This window comes from Nuphar pumila, chromosome 8 (assembly GCF_984573655.1).
Source record: "Nuphar pumila chromosome 8, dmNupPumi1.hap1.1, whole genome shotgun sequence".
In the NCBI taxonomy this organism is placed as follows: Eukaryota; Viridiplantae; Streptophyta; class Magnoliopsida; order Nymphaeales; family Nymphaeaceae; genus Nuphar; species Nuphar pumila.
This window is the reverse complement of record NC_143256.1, coordinates 123,536,129-123,563,688: the sequence shown is the minus strand read 5'-3', so window position 1 is coordinate 123,563,688 and position 27,560 is coordinate 123,536,129. Positions and strand designations below refer to the sequence as shown.

The window sequence follows — 27,560 nt, the reverse complement described above, 5'->3', positions numbered from 1 at the left end:
ATTTTAACCTTCGTCCCCGCCTCCATACCCTTCATCCCCGGTCCAAACGGGGCGGGGCCCCGCTTTCCCCCGGTCCACTGTCATCCCTACTTGCAGGTCAAGAAGGAAAGATTCATTCAGAATTCTAACCTTGGTAGTTGCTCAAAATAGAAAAGAAGACTCATACACCCAAACTTGTTTGTAATAAAAGAGAGTATATTCTCATACATTGTAACTCTTGAAGAACTTTATATACAAGGCAGGAGACTCCTCTCAAGAGCGTGAAGCCTAGAGAGAAGAGAAAGGTTATACAGTGAACCCAGGTCAAGTTAAACCAAACCACTAAAAATATTATTTTGTGTGCGTATTGCAAGTATTGAGATTTTACATTCACAAGTCTCCTACCAAATGAACAAATTCATGGGAATGGGTGAAAGTAAAACCATGCATGCCTCATTGGTAAAATCCATCTAGTTAGGAGCTGATGCAATTTATGGGAGCATTCCTTAATCTTTAGCATATGTAAAATGGATGACAAGGACTGTAGTGTCTATTTCCTTTTTCCTTTTTAATTTTTTCAAGTAAGATTTTGAGATCACCAAAAGCAACTTCCTTAAGGTTAATTGGACTCAATATTTTGTGGTATTGGCATCTTAATTTCCCAGTACTCTTATTTCCAGCTCCAGCTAACCTGATAAATGCCAAGTCGTCATGATTATATTTTAATGTTTTCTATTTTCAGCACCAACCAATTTAATGATAGAAGGTTTACATAATTAATTATGCAGATTAAGGAGATCCTCCAATCTAGTGAGAAGGTTTATGTATCAATTACTTCGGCTCTATTTGGGAGTCATCGATCGTTGGGAGCAACAATTACAGCCGGTGATGAAATTGGCAGATTTGAATGTTATTGAAATCCGCCGATTTATAACACCACCACCCTCCCAACCATAGTGACAAAAGTTAAAAACGGCAAAATATCAGCAGTTGAAAACTCATGAGAAATTAAATTTTTTTTTTAAATATCACATTTTTTCAGCAAAATCTCAACAATAAAAAATAAATTCAAAATATGAAAAAGATTAAAAAATATAAATAAAAACACAGTTTTTTCATGATAAATATCTGATAAAAACATAAATATCGTGTTTAAAGCACGATATTTATGTTTTTGATGAAAAACTCAGCGAGAAATTAATTACCATTTTTAACTTTTGGTAATTTTTGGCGAGATTTTCATAATTAAATCTCGTGAGATTTGTTACTATGCGCCATGACCACTCCCATGGCCGTCTCACCTCACTCCAATTGATGGAGACGACTGGGTTTCCGTGAATCCCCCATCGCCGCTCTCAACTACTTCTCCCAAACAGAGAGAGAGAGAGAGAGAGAGAGAGAGAGAGAGAGAGAGAGAGAGAGAGAGAGAGAGAGAGAGAGAGAGAGAGAGAGTCTTATTTTGCATAACAGTGAAGCCTCCAACCAGTCTTTTAAAAACAAAAATTCTGTAACATATACCTGGCTCAAAAAAAAAATCTGTAACATATACGGGAAAGAATTTTCTGTTATTTCAAGAGCTGATAAAAACCTGAACATATGATAAAAATCTGATCCTTTTTCAATATATCGTGATTTTTCTGTAGCGATCATACCATATCTTTCATGATATCTATGAAGGTATCATGATATTTCTCAATATGGTAGAACTTGAAGTATTTGAGATCAAAATGAACTCTTGTCAATGATTGATATGCAGAATAGCCCACTGCACCTGGTTGTTAGGGACATTCCTGATCTCAAGCATCATCAAACTTTCTATCATGTTTGTATTTTTGAAGCTTTGAAGCTTTAATGTGTAAGAGTTGCATGGCTATCAATACAAGTTTGAAGCTTTAAATAATATTGGGAAGAATTTCTATTGGGTTGCATGGGATTTACATTTAAAATTGAATGCCAATGCATGAAACTTATCATGAATATGCTTCAACAGAAATATGCAGGATATCCCAATAAATCATGACTAAGCTTGCTCAGCTCTACTGTGTCAAATGGTTCAATGACAGGCAATCTCAGCCCCAAGGGATTTGGTGCAGTGGGAGGGGCCCTTGGCCAATGTTGTCAGTATCCTCCGATACGTATCGTATCAGCAGAAATCATCCAAGGAATGGGCCATCCATAACTTCTTTGTGAGCGGGTCTCATCCAAGGAATGGGCATCCCACCCAGGATGGTTTGGATGCTGGCATCCAGGGACCCGGAGGATATATAGTAACACCAACAAGGATGCCCCCCGACCCAATCTTGTCCCATTTATGGATATACATAGGGGTGGCCATCGAACTGCCCCAAGCCGGCCTAATTAGGGCACAACAGGCCTGACCCACATCCTAGCCTGAGCCAGTTACAAACAGGCTCGGGCCATGCATGCCCTTTAAGCTCGACACAGTTAACGGGCCGTGAGCCCCATTTTATACATGCCCCGGTCCCAATCGGGCCCAATTATTCAATCAGGCTGGGCCCAGCCCCAGTTCAATCAGGATGGGAGCTCATCAGACACCTAGGCTGATGGACCTAAAAAGTCATGTTCCCAAGACCGTCATCTCAATTTGAAGCTCTCAAACAGAGCCTAACTCAATGATTGTTACGTCTATGAAAGGGTTACGGATGGACCAGGTATGATTCATTGCCATTCTGGATCAAATCCAATAAGACCCAGGTTCAGTTCTAATTCATTGGATCGCATTAGCTAGCCGGTTCATATCCTCAAGATATGAGGATCATATGGACCTCGGCTCTTGGCTTGTAAACTTTCAAGCAATACTTGGGTCCAGCCCTAGTTCTGATTAAGCACTGAAAATTTTCAATGTTAAAATATATATAAGAGTGTATTTTTTACCAGTTCTGGTTATTGCTATCCCAACCCAAACTCAGAATTGGTCCCACCTAAGCCAGGTCGTATTGGGACCCAGACCCAAACCAGCCACTAGCATTTCAAAGTCGGATCCATAATATCCAACTCAATTCTGACCCATTAAGATTGATTTTAACACCTGCAGTAATCCGGTATATTTATCAAGAAAAAAACTAATTATATTTACTCATGAGAAGAAGCTACAATTTCCCAAGACAAGCATGACAAAAAATTATAAGTGAACTTAGGGATCGTAAATGAACCAAACGAACCCAACAGGTCATGTTTGGGCTCGGCTAGTGTTACTGTTTAGCCAATCTCGGCTCGTCCCTGAATGAGATGAGCCGATACATGAAATATATATATATATATATATAATACTTAATAGTTCATATTTTGTGTATATATTTTTCATTCATCCTTCTCTTTTTACATATATTTGTTCATGGTTCCTTTTATATATTGCACATAAAATATATATTATACATAAAATATGGGGCTCGACTCATTTAAGCTAAAAGAGCTGCTTGTGGCTTGGCTCGCCAACTATACAAACCCATCAACCAAGCCAAGTCACAAGCTTCTCGGTTCGTTCACCAGCCCTAGATGAGATGCCCATGGGATAGAAAAATATAGTAACGTACTATAAATGCTTAGATGTATAAAAATTAGCAAAAGTAATATTTTTTTAGGAATATAGAGAAAAAGATTTATTCATGTCACAGCAAAAGCAAGATTATTCAGCTGAAAATTAATTGCAGAAAATATTGATTTGCAGCTACCTATTCTACCAAGCACATATAACCAAAACCTTATACATAATTAAAGGCCAAATTCAGCCAAACTCAAACTCTGATTTTCTCTCACACAAATAGTGAGGTCTTCCTATCAAGAGCAAAAAAAAACGATAAAACAATAATGTGTCAACCAAGCCAATGCTGCCCATTATGAATCTTGATTTCTAAAATAGTCAAAATAGCATTTACAGTCAACTCAATTATAACTTTTTTTTCTTTGATAACGATGAACCCTCGCCGATAACCAGGTTACTTAATCGGCCCACCCCGAGGCTGCAAGGTAAACCTCGGGTGGGATCATTAACACCCAAGACCTTATGGAGCCTACCAGTTAAAGGCACTCACACACCCGGTGAGATTTGAACTTGGGACAAAGGGGTTAGCACCTAACTCAATCATACTCACACCCTCTATCACCGTGTCTTCGTCATCATCATCATCAAGTCTTATCCCAACTACACAGAGTTTGCTTCTTCATTCAAATTAATTCACTTAGGACTCATATTCATATGATGTGACACAGACATCAACCTTTCTTCCTTATCAAAGGGATTGGCATCAGTAGGGATGCCGAAGTTCCTCTCACTCTCACTCTCGATCATAGGCTAATAACATGTTCTACCAAAATATTGGCCACATAAATAATGCACAATCAGACCATGTGCAATTAATACTGCTCTCTTCTCAAACTCATTCATTTTTTCAGTGAAATATACACATTGAAATGGGTAAACACTTTTTCATAAAATATGTTTGTGGTTATGATTCAAAGGCTCAAACACCAATATAAAACAATAAACACTATAACTGTTCAATGCAAAACATAGGCCCCCCTTACTAGATAAGGCTGCCACATAGTTGGTGCATACAAGGGCAAATAAATGTTACTATGTTTTAGATTGCTTCTGCCTCATCTTGACTGTATTGAAAAGAAAATGGTTTGAACATCAACAACTAAAACACGTAACATGTGAAGCATATAAATTGGATAATTGATGCTACTAGGTTTATGTGATTATATAAATGTCCTAAGGACTTGGGATTACTCTTATCCATCAATATTCAAAACAAAAGGGCAAGGATTTGGTTTGGTCTATCCAAAAAATATGGTTTTCTATCTCATCATAATTTAATTGTTATAGCGACAGCAAGATGATCATAGAGATGTATATGCATTATTTGAGCCAAGGTGTAAGATAAGGACCTAACTAAGTAGTCCTCATCTTATGTTCACATAAAGATAAGATTGTGGGGATACATGCGCATGCTACCAAGATAAAAGCACTTGTTGCCTGCCTATCCAAAAGATGTAGACATATATACTATTGTCCTAAACACTAATATATATATATAGATAGATAGATAGATAGATAGATAGATAGATATAGAGAGAGAGATTCATGTCTTTTTATATTTGTATATGTGGGACCATGGATTTCATATCAAACAGTGTTAAGAGTCTTTCTGATAGAAGAGAGAACTCATCATAAATTGGGGTTAGAACCTCTATTTTGCAATTCTTGCCAATATTTTATCTGAACTGATTTATAGAGTGGTATAACCGTGATCCTTAAAAGTGCCAACCATTTAATTATCTATTAGTTGGTAGGAGCTTACGAAACTTATTTAATTTGAAAGAGATGCTGATGAAGTAGTCAGCATCCACAGTTCGGATCTAGAAGAAGCAGAGTTCAAAAAGTACCTCTGAATCTAACCCACCTGTGGCATCCCTTGCTCAAAGCTGGGTGTACTCCCCAGTGAGCAAGGGAGGCCTCTAGGGTTTTACCAACAGGAGGCCAGCCAATGTGTGGTGGGTAATTCGGACGGGGTGGTTTCCTTATGACAAGCATCTTGAGTGTTCCATCTGTTGGTGTCAATGCTGCTTGTTATAGGAACCAATTAGTTTTATATAAACAACAAAATTTGAAAAAAAAAAAGTCCTCTTTCAAGCATCATAGCGACCTGACCAAATGTTATCCCATTATATTTATCGGTAGGTCATGCCTAATTATCTAAAACAGGTAATTAAGATCATAGTTGCAATGAAGGGATCTGTTTTTTTTTTTTGACAGAGAAACCTGGGGTTAGGCAGACTCATACCAGTTATACAACCATACCATTTGGGGTTCGAGCTTGCAACGTCCGAACACAAGATGGCGTGCACTAACTGCTCCTGCCAGACAAGAAGGGGAGCCCCTGTTGGTATTGAAGGGAGTTGGTTTTAATATTTTGAATATGGCTTAAGTCGTTGGCCCATGGATAAGAGTATGAGATGTTTTCATTTTCAAATTTAGTTCAATTATTTTGCTCTTAACATTCTTTTTTTTTTAACATATTAATGTTAATATTCTTATTTTTCATAAGGTAAATGATGAGATATACTATTGATACAAATTGGTTGGCCGATTCACGAAGATCTAGCTATGCTACCAAAACTATGAAGGGCTATCTTTATCTAAGAAAATGAGAAAATATAATAAAAAACAAAAAATAAGAGTATAACTGAAAATTAAATAAAGAAATCATCTCAGATTTCTCATATCCGCTCTGCTTAAAATTTAAGATTTCTCATCTTTTTATAGATGAGAATCCCTAATCACAATCAAAACAAATTACCTAACTGATAAACTCTAATTAAGATAAGTTTTCATCTCAATTAACTTTATAATTAGATATGGATCTCATATACATATATATATATATATATATAGATCCAACATCCCAAAATACAATCTAAGAAAAATCCAAAATATGAAAAAAAAGGATCCAAATGAACCCATAAACCCAGTGCTTCTGCTCCTGCATCAAATATTTAGAAACATGTATCAATTTCATTAGAATCTCGCACCATTATTGAGAAAACTATGTACTAAAGACTCGTAACTGGGTCCATTAGAAACTCGTATCAAAATTTCTAGAAACATGTTTAAAAAAAAAACTTGGGACCTTACGTACCCATAACCCATACCCGTCTCCATCTCTGGCAACTATGACTAAGATCAAGACTTCATGCTCTGGATGAGTACATGCAATTAGCATTGTGATCCAGATCCAATTGCATGGACTCATTTTCTTAGTCCACAAGAGTACATGAATAGATCGAGTACCTCATTTAAGCTCATCCAACTTTTGATTACCCTAGGGAGACTTCACCCCATCAACCAAATACCACTATGGGAATAGCCTGATGACCCAAAAGCTGGTTATGTTCAAAAAAGGTCCAACCATTGAGCCAAGCAAGTACTATGGCACTCTGAACTATAACACCATTGTTATAAGGACAGGCCCTTGGAGCAATAGGGGAGACAAAAACGACCCAAATTCATAGTTAGACCAGATTTTGTCCTGGTCCAATCAGCTGGACCTGTACTGCAATTAAGACATAAAATTCATGCAGTGGCTGAATTTTGGTTATATAACCAAGCATGCATGAATCAGCCCAAAGAGTCAATTCAGGAATCTTAGACTCCAAACCAATTGGGTCCCAAATTCTCTCTTGTGAACTCACATGCAGATGCAGTGGAGTATGTCTTGAAAAGCACAAGAAAAACAAAAGAGGATAAAGCTGGTTTGTCTCCTACGTGATGGGGGTGCAGTGTTGCAGACTAACTTTTTGGAGTGCTTTTGCTCTCACTCATTTGAGTTAGTGTGCAATATTATACTTGATGTATTTGATATGGAAGGTAAGAAGGCAAGAACCCTTTTTAGGGTTTTTTTTTTTTTATATATTTACACCGAAAAATCATCCCAGGATCAGAGACCCAGTTCGCGATGGCTTTGTCTGCTGCACTTATGGTCGTTGTCCTAGCAGTGTCAAATTTTGTGGGCTTACCCCTTGACCTAAGGGAATCGCCACGCTTCGGCTTGTGCAAGGGGTGACGCCTATGGGTTTTGAACATAGACCACCTGTCTATCTGCCTAGGTCCCATCCCACTACCCCAAATCTCTTTGGGGCTTTTTAGGGTTGTTTAGATTATGTAAACTCTTGTTTTGTTTTGTTTTCTTTTGCTAGGCCAAGGGAAAAAACCTCCAACAATTACTGATGAACAACTGTACTAAGAAAATGGTCTTAAAATTAGTAGTTTTATATATTCCCTACTTCATTTGTTTGATTGAGTTAACTAGGATCAATTCATTGTATATTCATTTCAAAACTAAATTATTCGTCTAGATTTTTTATATTTTGGATGTTTCTTTGAAAAGAATAAAATTTTTTTGCCAGAGTTATGAAGTAGGGGACCTTTTTTTTTTGTCTGTGTTATCATTTTTTTGTTGAAAAAGACATGTTTTAAATAGAGTTTATGCATGCAATACTTTTTTGTTTTTAAATGAATTGCATAAACTACAAATAACCACAAAAATCATGAATAATCCTGAAAAATTATAGTCAGTTGAAACTCATCACCTATCTTCAATGAGTTGAGCTTTTGTCCCAATTTTTATGCTCATTCTCTTTGTTTTTCCACTGAAAGTGGAGGTCCGGCGAGGAAAGGGAGCCCCATGAAAAATTCCTAGCCTTCCTTGGCACTCAAACGAGCCCTTAGTATTTTAATTTTAATTTACCAAGTCCTTTTATTTTTTTTCCTAAAACAAATTTTTAGTTAAAAATGAATAATTGTTTTTATGGAATAGGAGAGAGTATCTTATGAGGCAAAGTGAACGATATCTATACCCATCTAGTCTTAAATGGACGTGAATAGGCTACTAGCCCTAGGGTACGTCACAAGGACACTGACATGTACTTGGATTCGATACGGATATGAATCATGAAAACATAAATTCTTTCAGAAAGACAAGAAAACAAGTTTTTTCCCAATTCAGCAAAAATAAAAACTTCAAATTTTAATATATATATAAATTATTAAAATATCATTAAAACACTACTAAAATACTGTAGGACTTGTCATGACATGTTCACATGCTGTATCGTGTCACAACGGGAGCACATAGAGCGTGTCCCTGTGACATAACTTATGCAAAGCCCCGGGCTCGAGTGTAGCCCGCTGTTTTACTTGAACGAGCCAAACTTGAGCTTAGACAAGGCTTGACTGAGCTCAAAGCCCTGGGCCTTGTCTAACCCCCAAGCCAAGGAGCCATATCGTACCCTGAGCAAGTCGAAGCTGACACGACTCGTCTGACTCTCTACAGAACTACTTGGGACAGGCGAGTCCAATTCTGTATATTATAGGGATATCAACAGATCAGGTTTCAGACAGATTATCTGACCAAATTCTGAATCTAACGGATAATCCAAAACCAAATACATATAAAGTAGATCCGGTTAGCTAGTGGACCTGCAACTCTGTATTACATTTCGCCATCCTACTCCAAATCGTACTCCGAGTTAGGATTAGGCTAATATCCAATTAGGGATTGGATGTGGTGACGCCTACATCCAAACTGAATCCGACCCGTTTGCATCTCTTTGTGATTCATGCATCATGCATAGAGGTGTCAAGGGTTCGGACCTGGGTGGATCCGAATCCAGATCTGACTTTAAGGTACTGGTAACAGGTATGGATCTGAGTCCAGTTGGACCCACTATAAAAAACATGTCCAGGTCCTGTAAAAGTTTCATGAACCAGACCCGTTTAAAAAATAATATTAATTTTTTATCTTTTTTGCTTTGAAAGTATGTAGATCTTAATCAGAACTCAGGTGGGTAAGTCTTGTATGAAATTTCACAAACCATATCGGGCTCCTTATACTAATTGGACTCGTTAGGTCCAACCCGGATTCTAATTGGACCTCTTTCTTTAGAACCAAACCTTGATCCCATAAGGTTCGGTATGCGCCAGGTATGGATCAAACCCAGCCCCCATTAGCACTCCTGGCATGCATTGATTTGTGGGTAGAGGTTTTGCAAGTGTTTTTCTGTTCCGGATCGGATTTGACTCCCTCTTATGTTTATCTGTTTCGGATCCGACCCGTTTGCATCCTAAATTGCGGGAAAATGACGCAACTGACGTCAGGGAGTAGACGCAACGGAACGGAGAAAAATCGCTCAACGGCGGCAGTTGCCAAACGGCGCGCCAATTAGTGCGGCCATCGCGGTGAAGATGTAACGGCACGTCTGCAATCATGCGATCTCGTCTCCGCGTCATCGTTCCCATTCTCACCACCCACCGATTCCCTTCTGGTGGGGCCCACCAACTTCTCTTTTGCTTTTGCTTCTGCTTCTGCTACCTTTTAGGGTTAGGGTTTCTTTTTTTCTGTAATGTACCAAATTTGCCCCAGGAAAGGAAAGGATCCGAGGCGAATGGATGTTTGTGGGCTTGTATGGAGATTGACGTTTTTACCCTTTGACTATCCCAATCCCCAAAAACCGGTGGTCTGGATTTGAAGAATCACGTGATTGGGATACGGATCCTTAGAGGACAAATGGGATCCCATGTGAAGGACCTGGCCCACATGATTGAGGGCCTGACCTGAGGCTTAGGGTTTTTAGTGACCCCAACATGACCTACAAAAACGCCGGATTATGGATTGGAGCAATGTCACCAATATCCGTTCTAGGACAAATCTAGTACTAAATTAAAAGCTTTGATTTTTAGGATATTTGAAGGATATATATATATATATATATAATTTTGAAGAAAATATCAAATAATTGGTTTTTATTATGTTAATATCAAGATGAAAATACGATACTGACAATGCAAGAAATGTTTGGAAAAATCTCATTTTTTGGGAAAATTATTGCACTAAAATTACAATATTTTCAGAATACTGCCAATATTTGTGCCATAGAGTTGGACGTGCGTTAGGAATCCAAATAGGTTTGTTTGGTTAGTCCGGTTGGAGGTCGCTGGTTTATGGTTGGACCTGAAGTTGGTTTTTTAAAGTCCTTCACAGAATATGCGGGTCGGATCCTGAACCTTGCTTCGATACTTTATTGCCTGGAGCTGGATCTTGTAAGTTGTCCAACTGAAGTCTGACCAAGCATTAATTTGAGGAAAGAAACAAGGATATAGGATTTGCCTCATAATGTCGGATCTTGGTCATGCAGTGTCAGATGGGTCAGGTCCGGATCCTGATTTTAAGAATCACTGAAGGTTGGAGTTGTATCCGGACCCACATGTATCTGACCCAAGTCCAACCGGTTTACTGTACTAAGTAAGACCATGTCCTATCACTGCAAATGTAAGCCTGCATATTAAGGCAATTCGTATGATGTTTGTTGGCCGAAACCAGTTCTGAACCCAATTGATGTCAGACCCAAAAAGTATAGATCCAATCCATCAATACCTTTTCTTTTATGAAGTTTCCTGCTAAAGCGGGTAATCTACGGAGTGAGGTCACTGATACCCGACCTCTTACAAACCCCACCAGCGAAAGGCACCTGCACACTCAGTAGGAGTCGAACTTGGAATGAGGGGGTCAGCACCTTCTCCTCAGGCCCGCTGCCACTCAGTGACTCAGGCATATGTCCAATCCATCAAGACAGTACTTTGCATTTTTTTTTTTTGGCCAAAGAAAAACCAATTCTCATCAGCGACAACCAACATGGGTGTCTCTATTGCAGGCCTCAGTCAAGGCCACCACACGGCCCAGTCATACTTTCAGGACATTGCAAGTTCAAATCCCAATGGTATAATTGTATAACTGGTAGGGTTCTGCCTAACATAGTGACAAAAGTTTTTTATCGGCAATTTCTCATTTTTCAAAAACTCGCGAGAAATTAAAAAAAAATCATAAATCTTGTGGTTTTTTCGGGAAAATCTTGGCAATAAAAAAATAATTAAAAATATAAAAAATATTTTTTTATAAGAAAATATTAATAAAAATTATTTAAAAATAAAATATAGGATTTTTTTCACGATAAATAGCCGTTTAAAACGTAAATATCACTTTTAAATCACGGTATTTATGTTTTTTCATAAATCTCATGATATTTTGAAAATCTCGCGAGAAATTGCCGTTTTAAACTTTAAGGCAATTTCCCTAACACCAGCTTTCTAAAAAAAAAAAAACATGCAATGTGCTTCAACTTAGATGCTTTAACTTGTTTTTTTTTCGCGCCAAGGCTAACATAACAACCCACTTTCCAAATCACCAACCAATGTAGGACCCTTGGGGTCCCCCTTACCCACTAGAGAGTGTACTCAGCTTTGACCTTACGATAAGGGACGCGCTTTGTTGGTCTGGAATCATCATTGTCCTATCTCATGACTTGCTTAGTAGTAGTTGTTTGATCGGGTATTGGTCTATACACATCGTATCGACAGAATTTTGATACGCTGCAGGGTTGATTCGGCTAATTTTTAATAAATATTAATAAATATTAAAAAATATTTTTTTATATTGTTTTAATGGTTTTAACACATGTCACGTTATTATGATTGACACATAATAATTTTTTATTATTTTTGGGCCGATACCGATACTGACAACTTGATCTGGTCTAGCATGTCGTTCAAAACAGGAGTCAGGGGGAACCTGACCCGATCCAGTCCAAATCACGAGCACTTTAATTCATCCAATGGACACCAACTATGGGGTCAAAGTAAAGGAGAGTCCAAGCGCCTCCTAGCCACTATTCCGTACATTTCAACTTCTCGAGTTCCATTAATGGTTTTGGGTAACAAAATTATCATATGCATAGTGTTGAACATGAATTGCATTGGACTACAGTGACTACCGTTGATATGGGTCCCAACTTTATTATTGGCATGCATAGATCTAAAATAAGGTTAGGATGATGGAAGCTTCTTTGTTTTCTTCATTGCAATAGGAAACAAGGGCCCGTATGAATTTCATGAGAAAACCGCTCTTTTCATATGAATAAAGATCGCTTTCCCACCATGAGTAAAACAGATGCCCAGGCAAAGAGGAGGAAGGCACTGGTATGTGAGATTTTCCCTCGTTCATTTTCATTTCACATGTTAATTCACTCACACATTCCCCTCTAAGAGGGTGTTTTCTGCACCTCGTCCATGCTTTTCATGAGCTTTCAAAGGGTACGTCTTTCATATCCCTTGCAACAAGCCGACACAAGGGCCTGTTTGTTTCATACCCTTTCCCATGATGAGGTCGGGGTGAGACAAAACATTTACATGAGAAACGTGATGTGGGACCCATGAAATAGACGCAAAAAGGAAAATATCTTTCCTGTCAAAATGGGTTGGGAAGCACTTTCGCTACTGAGAATCTCTTTCAAGAGAAAGTGGGGTGAGGGTATAACAAATACTGCCAGCCTAAGAACTTTCCTTTTTTTTAATCTATCAAAATATAGCACATTTATTTTTCATAATACATATTTGAATGAACCCGCTTACATGGGCTCCTCTCAACTGGTAGGGGCGACCTGTGAATGTCACCAAGTTGATGAGAGGTTACAAGTTCGAAACCCACGGAGGACATCCCTTCCCACAAGTTTAAAGCTGGGTGTACTTCTCAATAGGTATGAGGGAACAACTGGAGACCAGTTAATGTGTGGTTAGTGATTTTTTTAGTCTCTCTCTCTCTGTGTGTGTGGTGGGGGGGGCGAGTCGCTCCCTTGGATTACCAAAAAGAAAAAAATTGAATAAACCCAAAATATTGGTCACATTTGGTGATTCAAAAGTTCTCAAGAAGGAAAAAAAACTTGGGCCAGAGAGGGAAACTGAAACTAGAAAGTAAGCGTTGGGACACGAAAACGGGAAACGTGATATATATATATATATATCCAGAATGTGAAGCCACCTGGGAGAAAGCCAGCAGCATGTTTCAGCATCGACAGCTTGTAGAAGGTTATCATGAACAATTGGCATCGAGGACGGCACCAACTTAGGCGGGGGAGCGTGTTCCGAACCGCCATGTTTTTCACCTTTTTGCTCTGACGTATATACCTCTTTGGCACTCTAGAGTGCTCCACAAGGCCTTACGGCCTAAGAACCCTGTGTATTCGGACCCTCTCTTCCCCTCTTGATATACTTTGCTTTCAAGTATCTATAAAGAAGCTTTTTGCATCTCTCTCTCTTTGTGCTTGTGCATACGCGTACTCTTGCTTCCGCTCGTGCGCATGTGTTGTATATATATATATATATATATATATATATAAAGTTCAAATGCCGAAAATATACATAAATAATATTATAAATTTCCATAAACTTTACTTTTCAACTAATATTATGATAAATAGTAAGAATTAATAAATTTTTGAATAAAATACATGATTAAATTGATTCTAATTTGAATAACACATTTATCTAAATTTTCATTAAAAACTCTTATTTAAGGAAAACTTGCAAGAAACACGTTTCTCAAATAAGACAAATGGGTTTTAGGTTTCATGTGAAACAGTTTCCTCACTCGATGGGAAACGGGTTTTTCATGCATTTTTAGAAGTTTTTAAATTTTTCAAAAAACACAAGGCTTCTGATTTTCTAAAACGGTTGCCCGAAAAACGAGTTTCCCACATGCATGTGAAGTTTCGGGTAACCCTGGTTTCAAGACATTCTATCAAACTAGAGTACGGAGACCAAGGTGTTTGGAGTCCACAAGATGCAATACAAACCAGTTCAATGAGGTTAGATGGTTCAACCAGTTGACTGGAACCGGTACTTTTGAATCATTGTCAGGCATAACCCAACCCAAGACCCACTTACACTTACCTAAAGAATGGATTTTCAGAACCAAATATTAATAAGCAGATGAGTCTAAGCCCTTCATTTCATAATGGATGGTGATCCAAAAGATGCTGCACAACTCGAGGTAGAATTTTTACCCAACCATCCCATCCTTAAATGGATATGGTGCTTAGAACAAGGGATATAGTTGTAGGCCGTTTTACCCCATTAGCGTGACCAAGTATGATAATATTGTACATGGTCCTCTATCACCCAACATAATAATAATAATAATAATAATAATAATAATAATAATAATAATAATATAGGCCGCTACGAAACAAGTGATACATAAATTACACTAAAGATTATTCCAAAAGTAGGCAGCAGCATTTTTTTGCCGACACACAAAGATGCACAAGAGAGTGAGAGAGAGAAAGAGATGGTGCTGCACATGGTGTGGGCTTTTTGAAAAGGATGTAGAACCAAAGCCCATGTATTATTCCAAGCCATCTTTTCATTGTATATGATATTGTTGATATTGTGGTGAAGAATATTATATTGTCTAAGATCAGGATCACTGGTTCTCTATCTAAATTGCAAAATGGTGGGACAATATTTAAAGTTCAAGTGCTCATGCTCCCTCTGCAAAATTGACCAAAGAGAACCTTGGGCTTTAGTTTTCTAGAGAGAGAAATCTTAGGTCACCTGCTAATGCTGACTTTGGGGAGCCAACTAAGTCTAACTTGATCCATCAGATTTGGTTTAGTTTTGACCATGCCAGCTTTGTTTAGAAATGTAAGAATCAAACTTTGCCTAACTAAAACCTGACTAATTCTCAAGCTGGTTTGTTCCATTAGTTAGTTTTGAGTTATAAGTTATTTCTTTTCAAAGAAAAAAAAATAGAATATTGATGAATCATAAACATAAGTGGCAAAAGTCTAGAAAACTAATTGTTTGTATTATTTTTTAGGTTTTCTACAAAATGAGAGAGTGATTGGCATTCAACATGTGGCTGTCTTGGTGTAAAAATTCTTTCAGAGTGGCAGCGTTGTTGATAACACCTATCCAAAAAGCACTGCACAGTGCACAGTGAGCCTGTTCCACAAGTCCATATACACCACCTGTTTGCTGTTGAGCCCATACTAACTGCTACATGTTCTGTTCAGTAGCACAAATGTCTACAACGATGCCCCACATTTTGTCAATTTCTCATCACCATAGTGACAAATATTGCTAGATTTGTCTAAGCATGGCAAACAAAGAAAAGAATGTTTTGGTAAAAATTAAAAATGGTGACGAAAACGATATTGAAACTACATAATTTTACCGTTTAAACGGATATCTTGTGATTTTGTCACTTGATATACATTCTTATCAGTAAAATCTAAAAAAAAACATTTAACTAAAATTTTCACATATTTTATTTTCATTTATTTGTACTTAAATTTCTTTGCTTGTTTTCCCTTGAAATCTTCCCAAAGAACTTCAAAATCTGAAAAAACTGAAGATCTCTTAAGAAATTTATATCAGATAAATAAACTTTTGTTACTATACTAGTCCGGAGAAGAAGGCAAACAGTAAACATGCCCTGTTATCATTTCTTTAATATTGGACCCCACCATCGACATTACTTTAGAAATTTTGCTAACATGCAAATTCCCTTCGAAGTTTCCTGAAAAACTCAATGGCCTTTTTTTGTCACATTTTCACCATTCACACTTCTGCCACCACTGTTAAGGCTCATTATTCTCAAAGGGATATTTTGGGTACCACATAAAAGTCATATACTCATTATTTTTCTATTGACACCTATGGATATCCAAGTAATTTGCAACTGAAACAGAAATCTTATGAAAATACATGCTGATCCCAAGTAAAACCTATTCAAAGAAAAAAAAAATCCCCCCCATCATAATTCATAACTACGTCTTGTTTTCTTTTGCTTAACCTCTGTCAAACTCTAATAACTCATGAACAGCAAATGAATAAACAAATAAATAAAAGTTGGAACCATTTAACTAACATATTCAGACAGCATTATAAAAACCCCAAAAGTACCAAGTACTTCTTTTATCAAAGAGATTGTGGATGCCAGAGAGAAAAGAGCCACTCATGGTGGAGCAACAACACTGGTAGCAGAAGCAGCAGCCAGCAGAGCAGCGGGGAGCTGAGGGGCTCTCTGTCTTTTGACCCACTTCGAAAGAAAGGAAGAAAACCCATTTTCCCTCCATAAAAATTCTAGCCAAGATCCAGCAATGCTGTTCCCAACAAGAATCTGTTGCTTTAATCTTTCCTTCCTCTCTTTCTCTTTGTTGGTGCTGTTATTTTTGGTGGGCAATGTACATTCCACTGTGACATATGACCGCAAGGCCATCATCATCAATGGGCAGAGGCGAATTCTCATCTCTGGCTCCATTCACTATCCTAGAAGCACTCCTGAGGTACCATTTCTTCTTCTTTCTTGACATGATTTTTTTTTCTTTTGTGGGGCTTCTCTTTACTTGGTGCTTTTGTTGATGTCTTGGTGATCTGTTTTGGCTTTTTTGTAGATGTGGGGAGATCTTATTCAGAAAGCAAAAGATGGAGGGGTGGATGTTATACAGACATATGTGTTCTGGAACGTGCATGAACCTTCTCCTGGAAACGTATGTTGGGATCTGTTTCTTTCATCCCTTCTTTTTTCCTTTTTTTTTTGTTGGGGTGGGTTATTTGGTTCTCCACGTTGGTCTTTCTAATTTTTGTGTTTATTGTTTGTTTGTTGGATTTTCTGGTTGAGATAAGTGTGGTTAATGTGTTTTGTCAATTTCGATCTTATCTTTAGCTGTCATTGTTGGGTTTTCTTCAAACCATATTTCATTTTTTCCTTTTTTATTTGAGGTTTCTCTATCTCCATTTTTTTGTTTCAGTTTCTGTATTGATTTTCTTAATTTTTGTGTTTTAATTTTTTTGTTCTGCTTCCCCCCCTCCCCCTTCTTGAGCTTTTTTAGTTTCCCATTCTCGAATAAGTGTATATGCTGAATTTCTGAAGCCTATGTCTAATAAATCTGTTTTTTCCTTTCCTCTTACATAAAAAGTCCTAGAGACGCCTCTGGATTCTTGGTTTTTCTTGGTATTTATTACTATTGTTGGTTTTTTCTTTGGTTTTTGGTTGCTTAAAAAATGTCTTCACAATTAGTCTATCTTTTCTGGGTGTTTGATAATGTGAGCAATTTTTTCAGTATAATTTCGAAGGACGGTTCGATCTTGTTCGGTTTATTAAGACGGCACAGCAAGCCGGCCTTTATGTTCATCTGCGCATTGGGCCTTATACCTGTGCAGAATGGAATTTTGGGTATCTCCCTGTTCCTCTTTATCTTTGTTTTATTTCTTTCTTCTTTTTTCCTGCTGTTTTCTAGTTAAACTTATCTGGTTTCTGTATCTTTTGGCAGTGGATTTCCTGTTTGGCTAAAGTATGTGCCTGGTATCAGCTTCAGAACGGATAATGAGCCTTTCAAGGTTTCCATTCCAATGCCAATCTTGTCTATGGATTTTGTGTTGCTTTTTGCACCTTTGTTTATGAAAATCAAAGAACGCTTGATATGTAAGATTTTTCATTTTTCCTGTTTGTGCTTTTTAGTCAATTTCATTTTCTGTGGTGCAGATGGCAATGCAGAGCTTCACTGAGAAAATTGTGTCAATGATGAAGAGTGAGAAGCTCTATGAATCCCAGGGTGGGCCTATCATCCTGTCTCAGGTACCTTCTATCGATTTATTGGTTCTATTTGTTTATAAATATTTGGCATGGTGGTGGTTCTGTATTTTGATTAGTTCAGCCACTAAAATCTTCAATTTACTCTTTAGCTTAATTGTTGATGTTGTGTTTAATTTGTTGAAAGGAGAAGTAATATGAATAAGAGTCTTTCTGTTCCTGCAGATTGAGAACGAGTATGGACCGGAAAGTAGAGTTCTGGGGCCTCCAGGTCATGCATATATGACTTGGGCTGCAAACATGGCAGTCGGGATGGGAACAGGTGTTCCATGGGTGATGTGCAAAGAAGATGATGCCCCCGATCCTGTGGTACGGCAGTAGCCTTTGTTTCCTTGCTTTGATTTTTATTCTTTGATAATTCTTCAACAAAAACTATCGTATATCTGCTGCTGCGCTTTAGCTGCAACACTCCCTCTTTGTCCCTCATGTCCTTTCACTGGCTGCAAGCCTACAAAATCAATCTGTAACACGTTATTTTACCACAATATGTATCCTTATAAGACTCTGAGTTGTTTTCATGACTATTCTTGTGTCAGATCAATACATGCAATGGTTTCTACTGTGAGTACTTTTCTCCTAACAAGCCTTACAAGCCTACAATGTGGACAGAGGCTTGGAGTGGCTGGTAATTTTGCCTCTTGCTCTATAGTAATTCTAAGTGCCGATTTTTAAGGTGATTTTGTCCTATAAAAGATATTCCAAAAAGCTTTAATGAATTGAGCAATGACATGGCTTCTATACACTGGCAGTTGAAGCGCAGCCATTGAATTTCTTCATTGGACTTGTAGCGAATGCGTTCATAACAAAGTCAATATCTTCTTGCTTGCTTCTTTCTCAGGTTTACAGAGTTTGGTGGTACGCTTCGTGAAAGGCCGGTAGAAGATCTAGCATTTTCAGTTGCCCGTTTCATTCAAAAGGGTGGTTCCTTTGTTAACTATTACATGGTAAGTTTTCAGCGCATACACTTCGGTTATGGATTTTCATGTTTTTGCCACTCATATTGTAATAAATGGTCTCCATTGAACTGCAGTATCATGGAGGAACCAATTTTGGGCGAACAGCTGGAGGGCCTTTTATCACAACAAGTTATGACTATGATGCCCCAATTGATGAATATGGTAAGATGCTCGGATCCAAATCTAACCATTTAGAAGGAAAGAACTAACTTTTATTAGCACTAACTTGTATTTGCTGCTGCTGCTGCTTTTTTTCACAAATTTATGGATGTTTAGATAAACGGCACTCAAACACAATTTTCTGGAACTTCTTAATTTTTTGCTACTAGAAGTGGTCCTAATAATTTGGAAAAATTTGGATCTTCAGTGGCATTGCTTTAGAGGAAGTGTTCTGCTTTTTTTCCTTCTCTTTAATATTTTGCATTCAAGATTGCAAAATTACTGTTAGTGCTAATCTGACTCACTGCTCAGACTAATCTGCATTTTCACCATTTTCTACTAACTTTCAAGTGCATGATATCAAAGGGCATGTTCGGTTGCATCCTTTAGAATCACTTTCTCACAGGCATGAGAGAGTGATTCTAATTTTTAAGGAGCAACCGAACATGAGATCTCAAATCACAGGGGCCCACCTGTGATTTGTACTTGTTTCACTTGCTTTTTAGAATCACCTAAAAAGCATGAGATCTCAAATCACAGGGCACCCCCTGTGATTTGAGATCACAGGATTTGAAATCATTCTGATTTCAAAGCTGCCGAACATGCCCCAAGTTTGACATTTAAAAACAGAAAAAGGGGGTCTGAAATGCTTAGTAGCTTCCAGAAAATCTGTCCATATGTAGAGTCTTGTTTTAGTTCTTGATAGCTTCATTCTGGCAGGTTTGATCAGGCAACCAAAGTGGGGGCATCTCAAAGAGCTGCACAGGGCAATTAAACTCTGCGAGCCTGCTTTAGTTTCTGCAGATCCAATTGTAACTTCTCTAGGAAATTTCCAGCAGGTCCATTATCCATGTTTAGCTTTCCAAAGATCTGCTTAAACATGTTTTATGGCCTTAAGAAAAAAATGTATTCAATGAGCTGATGCAACTTTGTTGGCCATGCAGGCTCATGTCTTCTCTTCAGAATCAGGAGGATGTTCAGCCTTCCTGACAAATACTGATCCAAAACTTACTGCCAGAGTATTTTTCAACAATATGCACTATAATCTGCCTCCTTGGTCAACCAGCATCCTTCCTGACTGTAGAAATGTAGTATTTAACACAGCCAAAGTAAGTGGAAGATGAGTTTTCATTATATAATCTTATGAAGAATTACTGTTTTCTTCATCCTAAGTCTCGGCCGTCTGAGATTACATGTATTCTGCATCTGCATAACTTTATGACCACAGGATTCTGCTCATGAAGAACTGCTAATCATCAATTACAATTGGGTATGAATTCCAGGTAGGAGTTCAGACATCAAAAATGCAGATGTCTCTAGGTAGTAGCCGATCACTTTCTTGGGAAACATATGATGAGAATGTCAACTCCTTCGAAGATGACTCAATAACAACAGTTGGTCTGTTAGAGCAGATAAATGTCACCAGAGATACCACTGATTACCTGTGGTACAAGACGAGGTGAGAAATGTTACTAATATTAGGATTTATCTCTCCACTCCCCTTCCCATGTAATTTTAATAGATCACTTATCCCTGTGCCTGTTCCAGTGTTTATATTGATCATTCTGAAGCTTTTCTGTGGAATGGCCGACACCCTGTTCTTTCTGTCCACTCAGCAGGGCATGCCTTGAATGTCTTTGTCAATGGGAAGCTTGCAGGTATTCTGGTTTCTTTTCACTACTTTTCCCTCTTGTATTCATTGGTCTGATTAAGAGGAAATTCCGAACAAGAGTTTTTCCCATCTGATTTGCTCTATGAATTGGTTTTCTTGTATGGTCTCAGGAACTGCATATGGGAGTAGGGAATTTCGCCAATTCACTTTTACTGGTAATGTCAACCTGCACGTAGGTGAAAATAGTATTTCTCTCCTAAGCATAGCTGTTGGTTTGCAGGTTAGTTTTTCTATGTGCTCTTTTCTATCTTGGCTTCTGTTTTGTTTTAAAATTTGTGAATATTTAGCTTAAGGTATTACCTTTCTGACAAACTTGGTTTGGTACTTTTTCTATTCCCTAAAGAATGTCGGGACTCATTATGAGGCATGGAACACTGGAGTTCTTGGCCCAGTTGTGCTTAAGGGCCTTAACAAAGGGAATTGGGACTTGAGCTGGCAGAAATGGTCTTATCAGGTATATGTGATTTTTGTTTTTGAATAGATTCCAAATGTATAAACAACTCCTATTCTCATTTTCAGTTGAAGTTTTCGGCAGGTTTACACTATTTTTTTGAGAGACACACTATTGGTTCTTCTCAAAAACAAATTCCAAAATTTTAAGAACATTTTATGGGAAAATGGGTTTAAAATTTCTCTCTTTATATTTTTGATAGGATCATTGAAAATCTCCCAACTTATTGTGTGCTAATGCAGGATCAAGCCTTTAATAAATTAAAATTGTGAAATATGTTACTTTTTCTTAGCATGCCATTAGTTTGGAATCTCAGGGGCATTTTTACATCTCCAGCTATAAGAGATATCTGTCTTTCTGTCTTCTGAGAAAACCATTATGAAAATACAATTCCCTTTATGCAGGTTGGTATGAAAGGAGAAACTTTGAACCTACATTCCCTGGAAGGAATTTCTTCTGTGGAATGGGCACAAGGTTCATTACTTGCAAGGAAAAATCAGCCACTAACTTGGTACAAGGTAAGAACTGAAGGGAGGCAACTGTGCACTTGCAGTAATTCTGTTAAACTATTTGTTGATTTATTTATTATGGGGGGGCATTGGCAGGCATATTTTGATGCACCTCCTGGCGGAGATCCATTGGCTTTGGACATGAGCACAATGGGGAAGGGTCAAGTATGGGTGAATGGGCAAAGCATTGGAAGATACTGGCCAGCGTATCTTGCGCAGGGCAACTGCAGCGAGTGCAGCTACACTGGGACCTATCGACAGGGAAAATGCCAGAGTGGTTGTGGATTACCTACTCAACGCTGGTGAGTAGCTCCGACTCCAACAGGAGCGTACGCTTCACCCATTAAAGGTTCTTTCAAATGAGTGTTTGTGTGATGATTTTCATAGATATCTGGTGATTTGTTCCATGGTTTGCTTCAACTTATGTTGCTAAATACTCCAAGCATCACTGCCTCTTATGTGCCTGATGTGAATTGATACATCCTCTTTTCAACACATTCAAGGCTTCTATTTTCTCATTTGATTGGCGCGTTGAGGAAAAGAAAAGCAAAATCAGAGCATGAATTTCATTTTCAGTTGTTTTGTGGGGTTTTATCTCAATTCCATGCGTAATTTTCTGTGTTTTTTAATTAATCAGTTTCTTTATTCTTTTTCTTTTGTTACTTAAATATCGGTTTCACTGATAAGTTATAATCTCTCTCCAGCTATTTACCTCTTTCTTTCCCTCCTTTTCCTGAAAAGGAGCACTTCCATTTGCATGATTGAGATTTGAGACTGCCATGCCTTGTCATGCACTTGTGCATAGCGCAAACGACATTCTTTACTCATGTTGATTTGACATAGTGAATATTTGGAAGGGAAATAAGATCAAGTCAAATTTCAACGTTCTATGCGGTATTCTAATCTAAATAACAAATACTCATGCATTTTGCAAACTTATAGAGAAGGCAGTGATTGCTTCGTGGTACTCTGTAGAATATGGTGTAGTTAGTAATGCTGGGATTTCAGTTAACGCTTTTATTATATGAGAACCATTCAGAACTTGAGTGCACTATGCAGGTATCATGTGCCCCGTTCATGGGTGCGCCCGACCGGAAACCTCATAGTAGTATTTGAAGAGATTGGAGGTGATGCATCTGGAATATCCCTAGTTACAAGATCGGTGGGGAGCGTCTGTGCAGACGTCTCAGAATACCATCCCTATGTAAAGAACTGGCACATTGAAAACTATGGCAGATCAGAAGCACCACGAAGGCCTAAAGTCCATCTGCACTGCACAGAGGGACAATCCATCACGGCCATAAAATTCGCGAGCTTCGGAACTCCGACCGGTGCATGTGGCGATTTTCAGCTGGGAGCTTGCCATGCTCCAGATTCACACTCAATCCTTGAAAAGGTAATGGATCTGTTGTTGAAAAATCCAACCAATATTTAGACCCTTCTAGCATTTCTTGGTGATTTAAGTCTTACTTGAAGAGCAGAATATAAAATTAAATGCCACCTGGTGGAGTTTTAGATAGAGCTGATGCCAATCAAGTCCATGATTGGTGTGAGAGCAGATCAGGTCATATTTTGTATAACCCATTTACTGGTTATATTAAATCCCTACCACACATCTCACTTGATGGTGTACATGGGCCGCATCTCATAGATCCCGAGCACAATGCGTGGTGGGGATTGAATGTCACGTTATATACAATATGACCGGATCTTCTCTCCATTGGTTCACTCATTCCAGAAGTACTTCAGGACCCTTCGAGTTGCATTACTGTATCAGAGTCACCAACCAATGCAATTGATCAGAGGGGTGGCTTGATGTTTTTTGCGCTTAGTCATTGCTGAAACCTATGTCCCATGGATAGGGCGATATGACCATTTTTATGAAGTTTTTAATATGACTAATATATAAGGTGATAAGAAATGAGAGCCAAAATGGAGTATCCATGTGACAGCTGAAAATCTCTCTGTTCCATGGTAAATTCAGTTTCATGTTTCTTATTAGGCCTTTTACTCTTTTGCTTGCAGAGGTGCATAGGACAGCCAAGATGCTCGGTAACTATCTCAACCAATGCTTTTGGTGGAGACCCATGTCCCAATATCTTGAAAAGAGTAGCTGTGGAAGCTGTATGTTCCTATACTTAACCAAACTTGTGAAGGCATGCAAAATATGAAGGTGGTCATATATCAAGTGGTTGGCTGCATTCCACTCTTAGAAGATGAAAAGAGATAACCACATGGTAATGTTAAAATTGTAGCAATTGTTCATAGGTGTTCCATTATTACATGTAATTCTTAATGGGGTCTATTATTGTGCCTCTGCATGTATTGAATGCCAGGTTTCGGTCCCGCCTTAACCGATATTTCCCCCTATCAAGAAAAAAAGAAGAAAATGAAAGCAAGAATCTTATTTGCTTTTTTTTCAAATCTCTTTGTAGGTCACATTACAAACTCTCTCTCTCTCTCTCTCTCTCTCTCGGCAATGTCACAAATCTCTTTCTCAAGAAGTTTCAGTATCAGTGGAAAATCCCATGAATTTATGAAATTTTTGGTATTTCTTTGGAAAACCTCCGGGAAAATGGCGGCACATATAAAATATAAGTATATAAAAATAAAAAAATATACAAATGATAAGAATATAAAATAATATAAATAATATAAGAATACTTATCAATATGATGATAAATTCCCGATATTTTCAAAATATAAGTGATATTGTGATACAAGTTTTTGTTCTCCTTTGGTTTGTGGCAACGGTATGTCCATGCCTGTGTTTGTCTTTATGTGTGTGTGTGTGCGCGCGCGCTTCTGTGCGATTTCTTCATGGTAAGTTCCAAAACTAGCGTGAACACATGCATGCTTGTTTTATAAGTCTATACTTTGGTGGCACCTTCACTTCAGAATGCTAAGCTTGTCAGATTACATGGCCTTCAACATCAAGCAATTGATGAGTAGGTGGAGGCATTCATATATGCCTTTTGGCCTCTAGCAAAAGGCTCCTGCTTTTTCATTTGAACCATGTGATTTGGGTGATGCCCACATTTTTTTCCTTTCGCATTCCCATTCCCTACCAACAACCTTACCATGGACAGAGAGCAGACTATGTGCAGAATCGTTGTTTATTGTGTTAGAAAGTTGATGACATCTTTCTGTTTTTTTCTCACTTTTTGTTCAGTTATCAACATCCATCATAAGTTGTAGATATGGATAACTCAAAAAGTCATTCTTATATAGAAAAAACACAATCCAAAGCTTGATCCTTAACAAACAAATCATGCTTAATACGTGGTCGGATTGAATTAATACAACTTAAAACCTATGATTTCCATTTCAATAGTTTTGTGCCTTCATTACTATAGGGTGCTCCGGAAGCACTTACACCTGATAAAAGCTTCAAAATTTCAAAAAAATTGAGCATTTTTTTGTTGATCAGAACCTACAAATATGATCTGCAATCATTATTTAGTGAAAACAAGTTTTGGATCATGTGATTATGACATACATGATCAGGTTTTTTATAATCTTCAAAAAGGGCTCACAATGTACCAGAATTTTTATTTTTATGTCAAGAAACATGATCCAAAACATGATTCCTATCAAATAAAGTACGTTAAGCACATCTATAAGGTCTTATTGACAAGATGCATACTACAACTATGATTTCTAGTAGGTGGGAGTAGGTTCTATGGGAGCACCGGAGCATTATATATATATATATCCTTTTGTTGTTGTTCATAATAGATACATGCATATAACCTAAACAAAAACATTGGAACTATGCTTCTTACTTTATCATGGTATCAAATCATTGGTTAAATTAAATTATTCTTTAAATTATTTATGAACATGTATTTCGTATAATAAATTGCATTTTGCAGCTTGGTATACTCGGTTCTCAGATCAAGTTAATCACAAGGTTCATTTTAGATGTCGACACTGGTTTCTCTGTTTTTTATTTAAAATATATCAAAACAAGATTTCATTCCATGAAATTCAACGAGTTTTTTTCCTAAGCATTTTTTTATATATATAACTTTTTTTATTTATTACTCGAAGAAACTGCACCTGGCACGAAGACCTGATCGCACTGGCTCAGCCTGCCTTACCTACAATCGACGTGCCAGCATCGTAAAACATCGAGGCTACTATCTCGACGTGGGACCCGTGGTAGGTTTCCATTTCTGCTTATTCTCTGCATTCTTACTGGATTCAAGCTTATGTTTTGGCAATAGACACGCAAGTTTTGTTCTCAGCAGTGGGAGTATATTTGGATACTGGCCATCGAGTTCTAAGGGTCCTCTTTTCTTACCTCACGGTGCAACTAGTCCTTTCCCAACTTTCCATCATTGCTATGGGTGACTTCAATTCTGTGAGATCGCCCAATGATAAACTGAAGGGACTCCTGATCTTGAGAATTTTATCCACACAAATAGCTTTCATTTTCAACTTTGGAACAAACGCAATCTGAGAGCCATTGGTTGTCGATCTGCTGAGATTCAGGAGTTGGCCCAGGGTTCTCTGGCTGCTTCTATCAAACTTTTTTGGGATATCGTGGGGCAAGATTTGCTTTAGATTAATCCTACCCATATTGTTCTGATTCCCAAGTCTTTCGATGTTAGTTCTCTTTCTGATTACTGGCCTATCTCTCTTTGTGATTTTCTGTTCAAAATCCTTTATATCAACCAAGGTGCTTTTTTAAGGGGTCTTAATATTTAAGAGAGTGTTCTGTTGGCTCATGAGTTCATTGACTCCATTGCTCGTTTATTCTATCCCCTCGATTTGTCTATATCTGGCAGCCCATTCAGATTTCAGCAAGGTTGTTAAATGCGATGAGGCGAAGCGAGGCGTTGAGCCTGCGCTTCGCCTCTCACAACATAAGACTCTCAAGTATTATGATCTTACTTCTCTTGGAGGGCTAAGTATGACACTCTCAAGTGATTTTTATATTTACTTTAAGCGCATCACAGCAACGCCTCAGTACCTTGAGCGTGCGCCGCGCCTCTGAGGCGTACGCTTCAGGTACTGAGGCGCGGCGCACGCTCAAGGTACTGAGGCGTACACCTCTCACAACACTGGATTTCAGCGTAGATTCTCGGTTACTCCTTGGTGCAATCAACTATGGAGTTCTCTTTCCCACCCCAGCCGACACCTGCTGGACGGTTTACCTTGCACTCTCAATCCTTCTTTTGACCTATGATAGACTACAATGTTTTGGATTCCAAATGGCCAACGGTTGGCCTCCGGGGGTTGGCTTAGTGGGGTGGGGGCCTTGGTTGCTAGACGGACAGTCAGTTTTATTCTCATCATCTCTCTACACAATCCAATGCGTAGAATAGGCTCCGGGGGCAGGGATCCTAGCCACGAAGTTTTACGCAACTGACACGACGAGAGTAGGTATGGCTGGTTGAGCCAGCGTGAACAGCTCTTTGTGCCGGGTGCGGTTTTTTCGGGTTATAAATTCAAAAAATCAAAATGGCCTGACACAACGACAGTAGGTATGGCAGGTTGAGCCAGCGTGAATAGCTCTTCGTGCCGGGTGCGATTTCTTCGGGTTATAAATTCAAAAAGAAAAAATGGCCAACCGTTGTATTTTTTTATGCATGTTGAAGAGTAGTCCTCCCAACACATCTTAATTGGTTGTCAGTAATCAGTATAGCACAAATCTCTGGCATATGATATCAGCATTTTTTTTTTAAATCAGAAGGATCCCTCATGGCCAACTACTTGCTGAATCTTATTGGTGGAGGCCCGGAGGGCAAAGCAGGTTATATGTTCCCCCCCTGAACAGGGCAGTTAGCTACATCTCATGTTCGGGGTCCCAAAGAGCAC

General features: G+C 38.3%; 1 protein-coding gene across 2 annotated transcripts; it reads left to right on the top strand.

Moving 5' to 3' along the window:
• Positions 1-16,310: 16,310 nt before the first annotated feature.
• BGAL3 (beta-galactosidase 3) lies at positions 16,311-24,158 on the top strand. 2 transcript variants are annotated; one of them, XM_090016607.1, is made up of 19 exons: positions 16,311-16,680; positions 16,789-16,884; positions 17,458-17,570; positions 17,668-17,734; positions 17,880-17,972; positions 18,153-18,296; positions 18,524-18,612; positions 18,826-18,931; positions 19,018-19,105; positions 19,823-19,941; positions 20,047-20,211; positions 20,386-20,561; positions 20,651-20,760; positions 20,885-20,994; positions 21,118-21,228; positions 21,630-21,743; positions 21,831-22,036; positions 22,794-23,130; positions 23,760-24,158. In XM_090016607.1, exons 1-19 carry the CDS (start codon positions 16,495-16,497, stop codon positions 23,874-23,876), a joined length of 2,547 nt encoding a protein of 848 aa, XP_089872733.1. In that variant the 5' UTR covers positions 16,311-16,494; the 3' UTR covers positions 23,877-24,158. The 2 variants fall into 2 exon arrangements, with proteins under 2 accessions (XP_089872733.1, XP_089872734.1); XM_090016608.1 differs by lacking the exons at positions 22,794-23,130; positions 23,760-24,158 and having other exon boundaries at positions 21,831-22,040.
• The last annotated feature ends 3,402 nt before the right edge of the window (positions 24,159-27,560 follow it).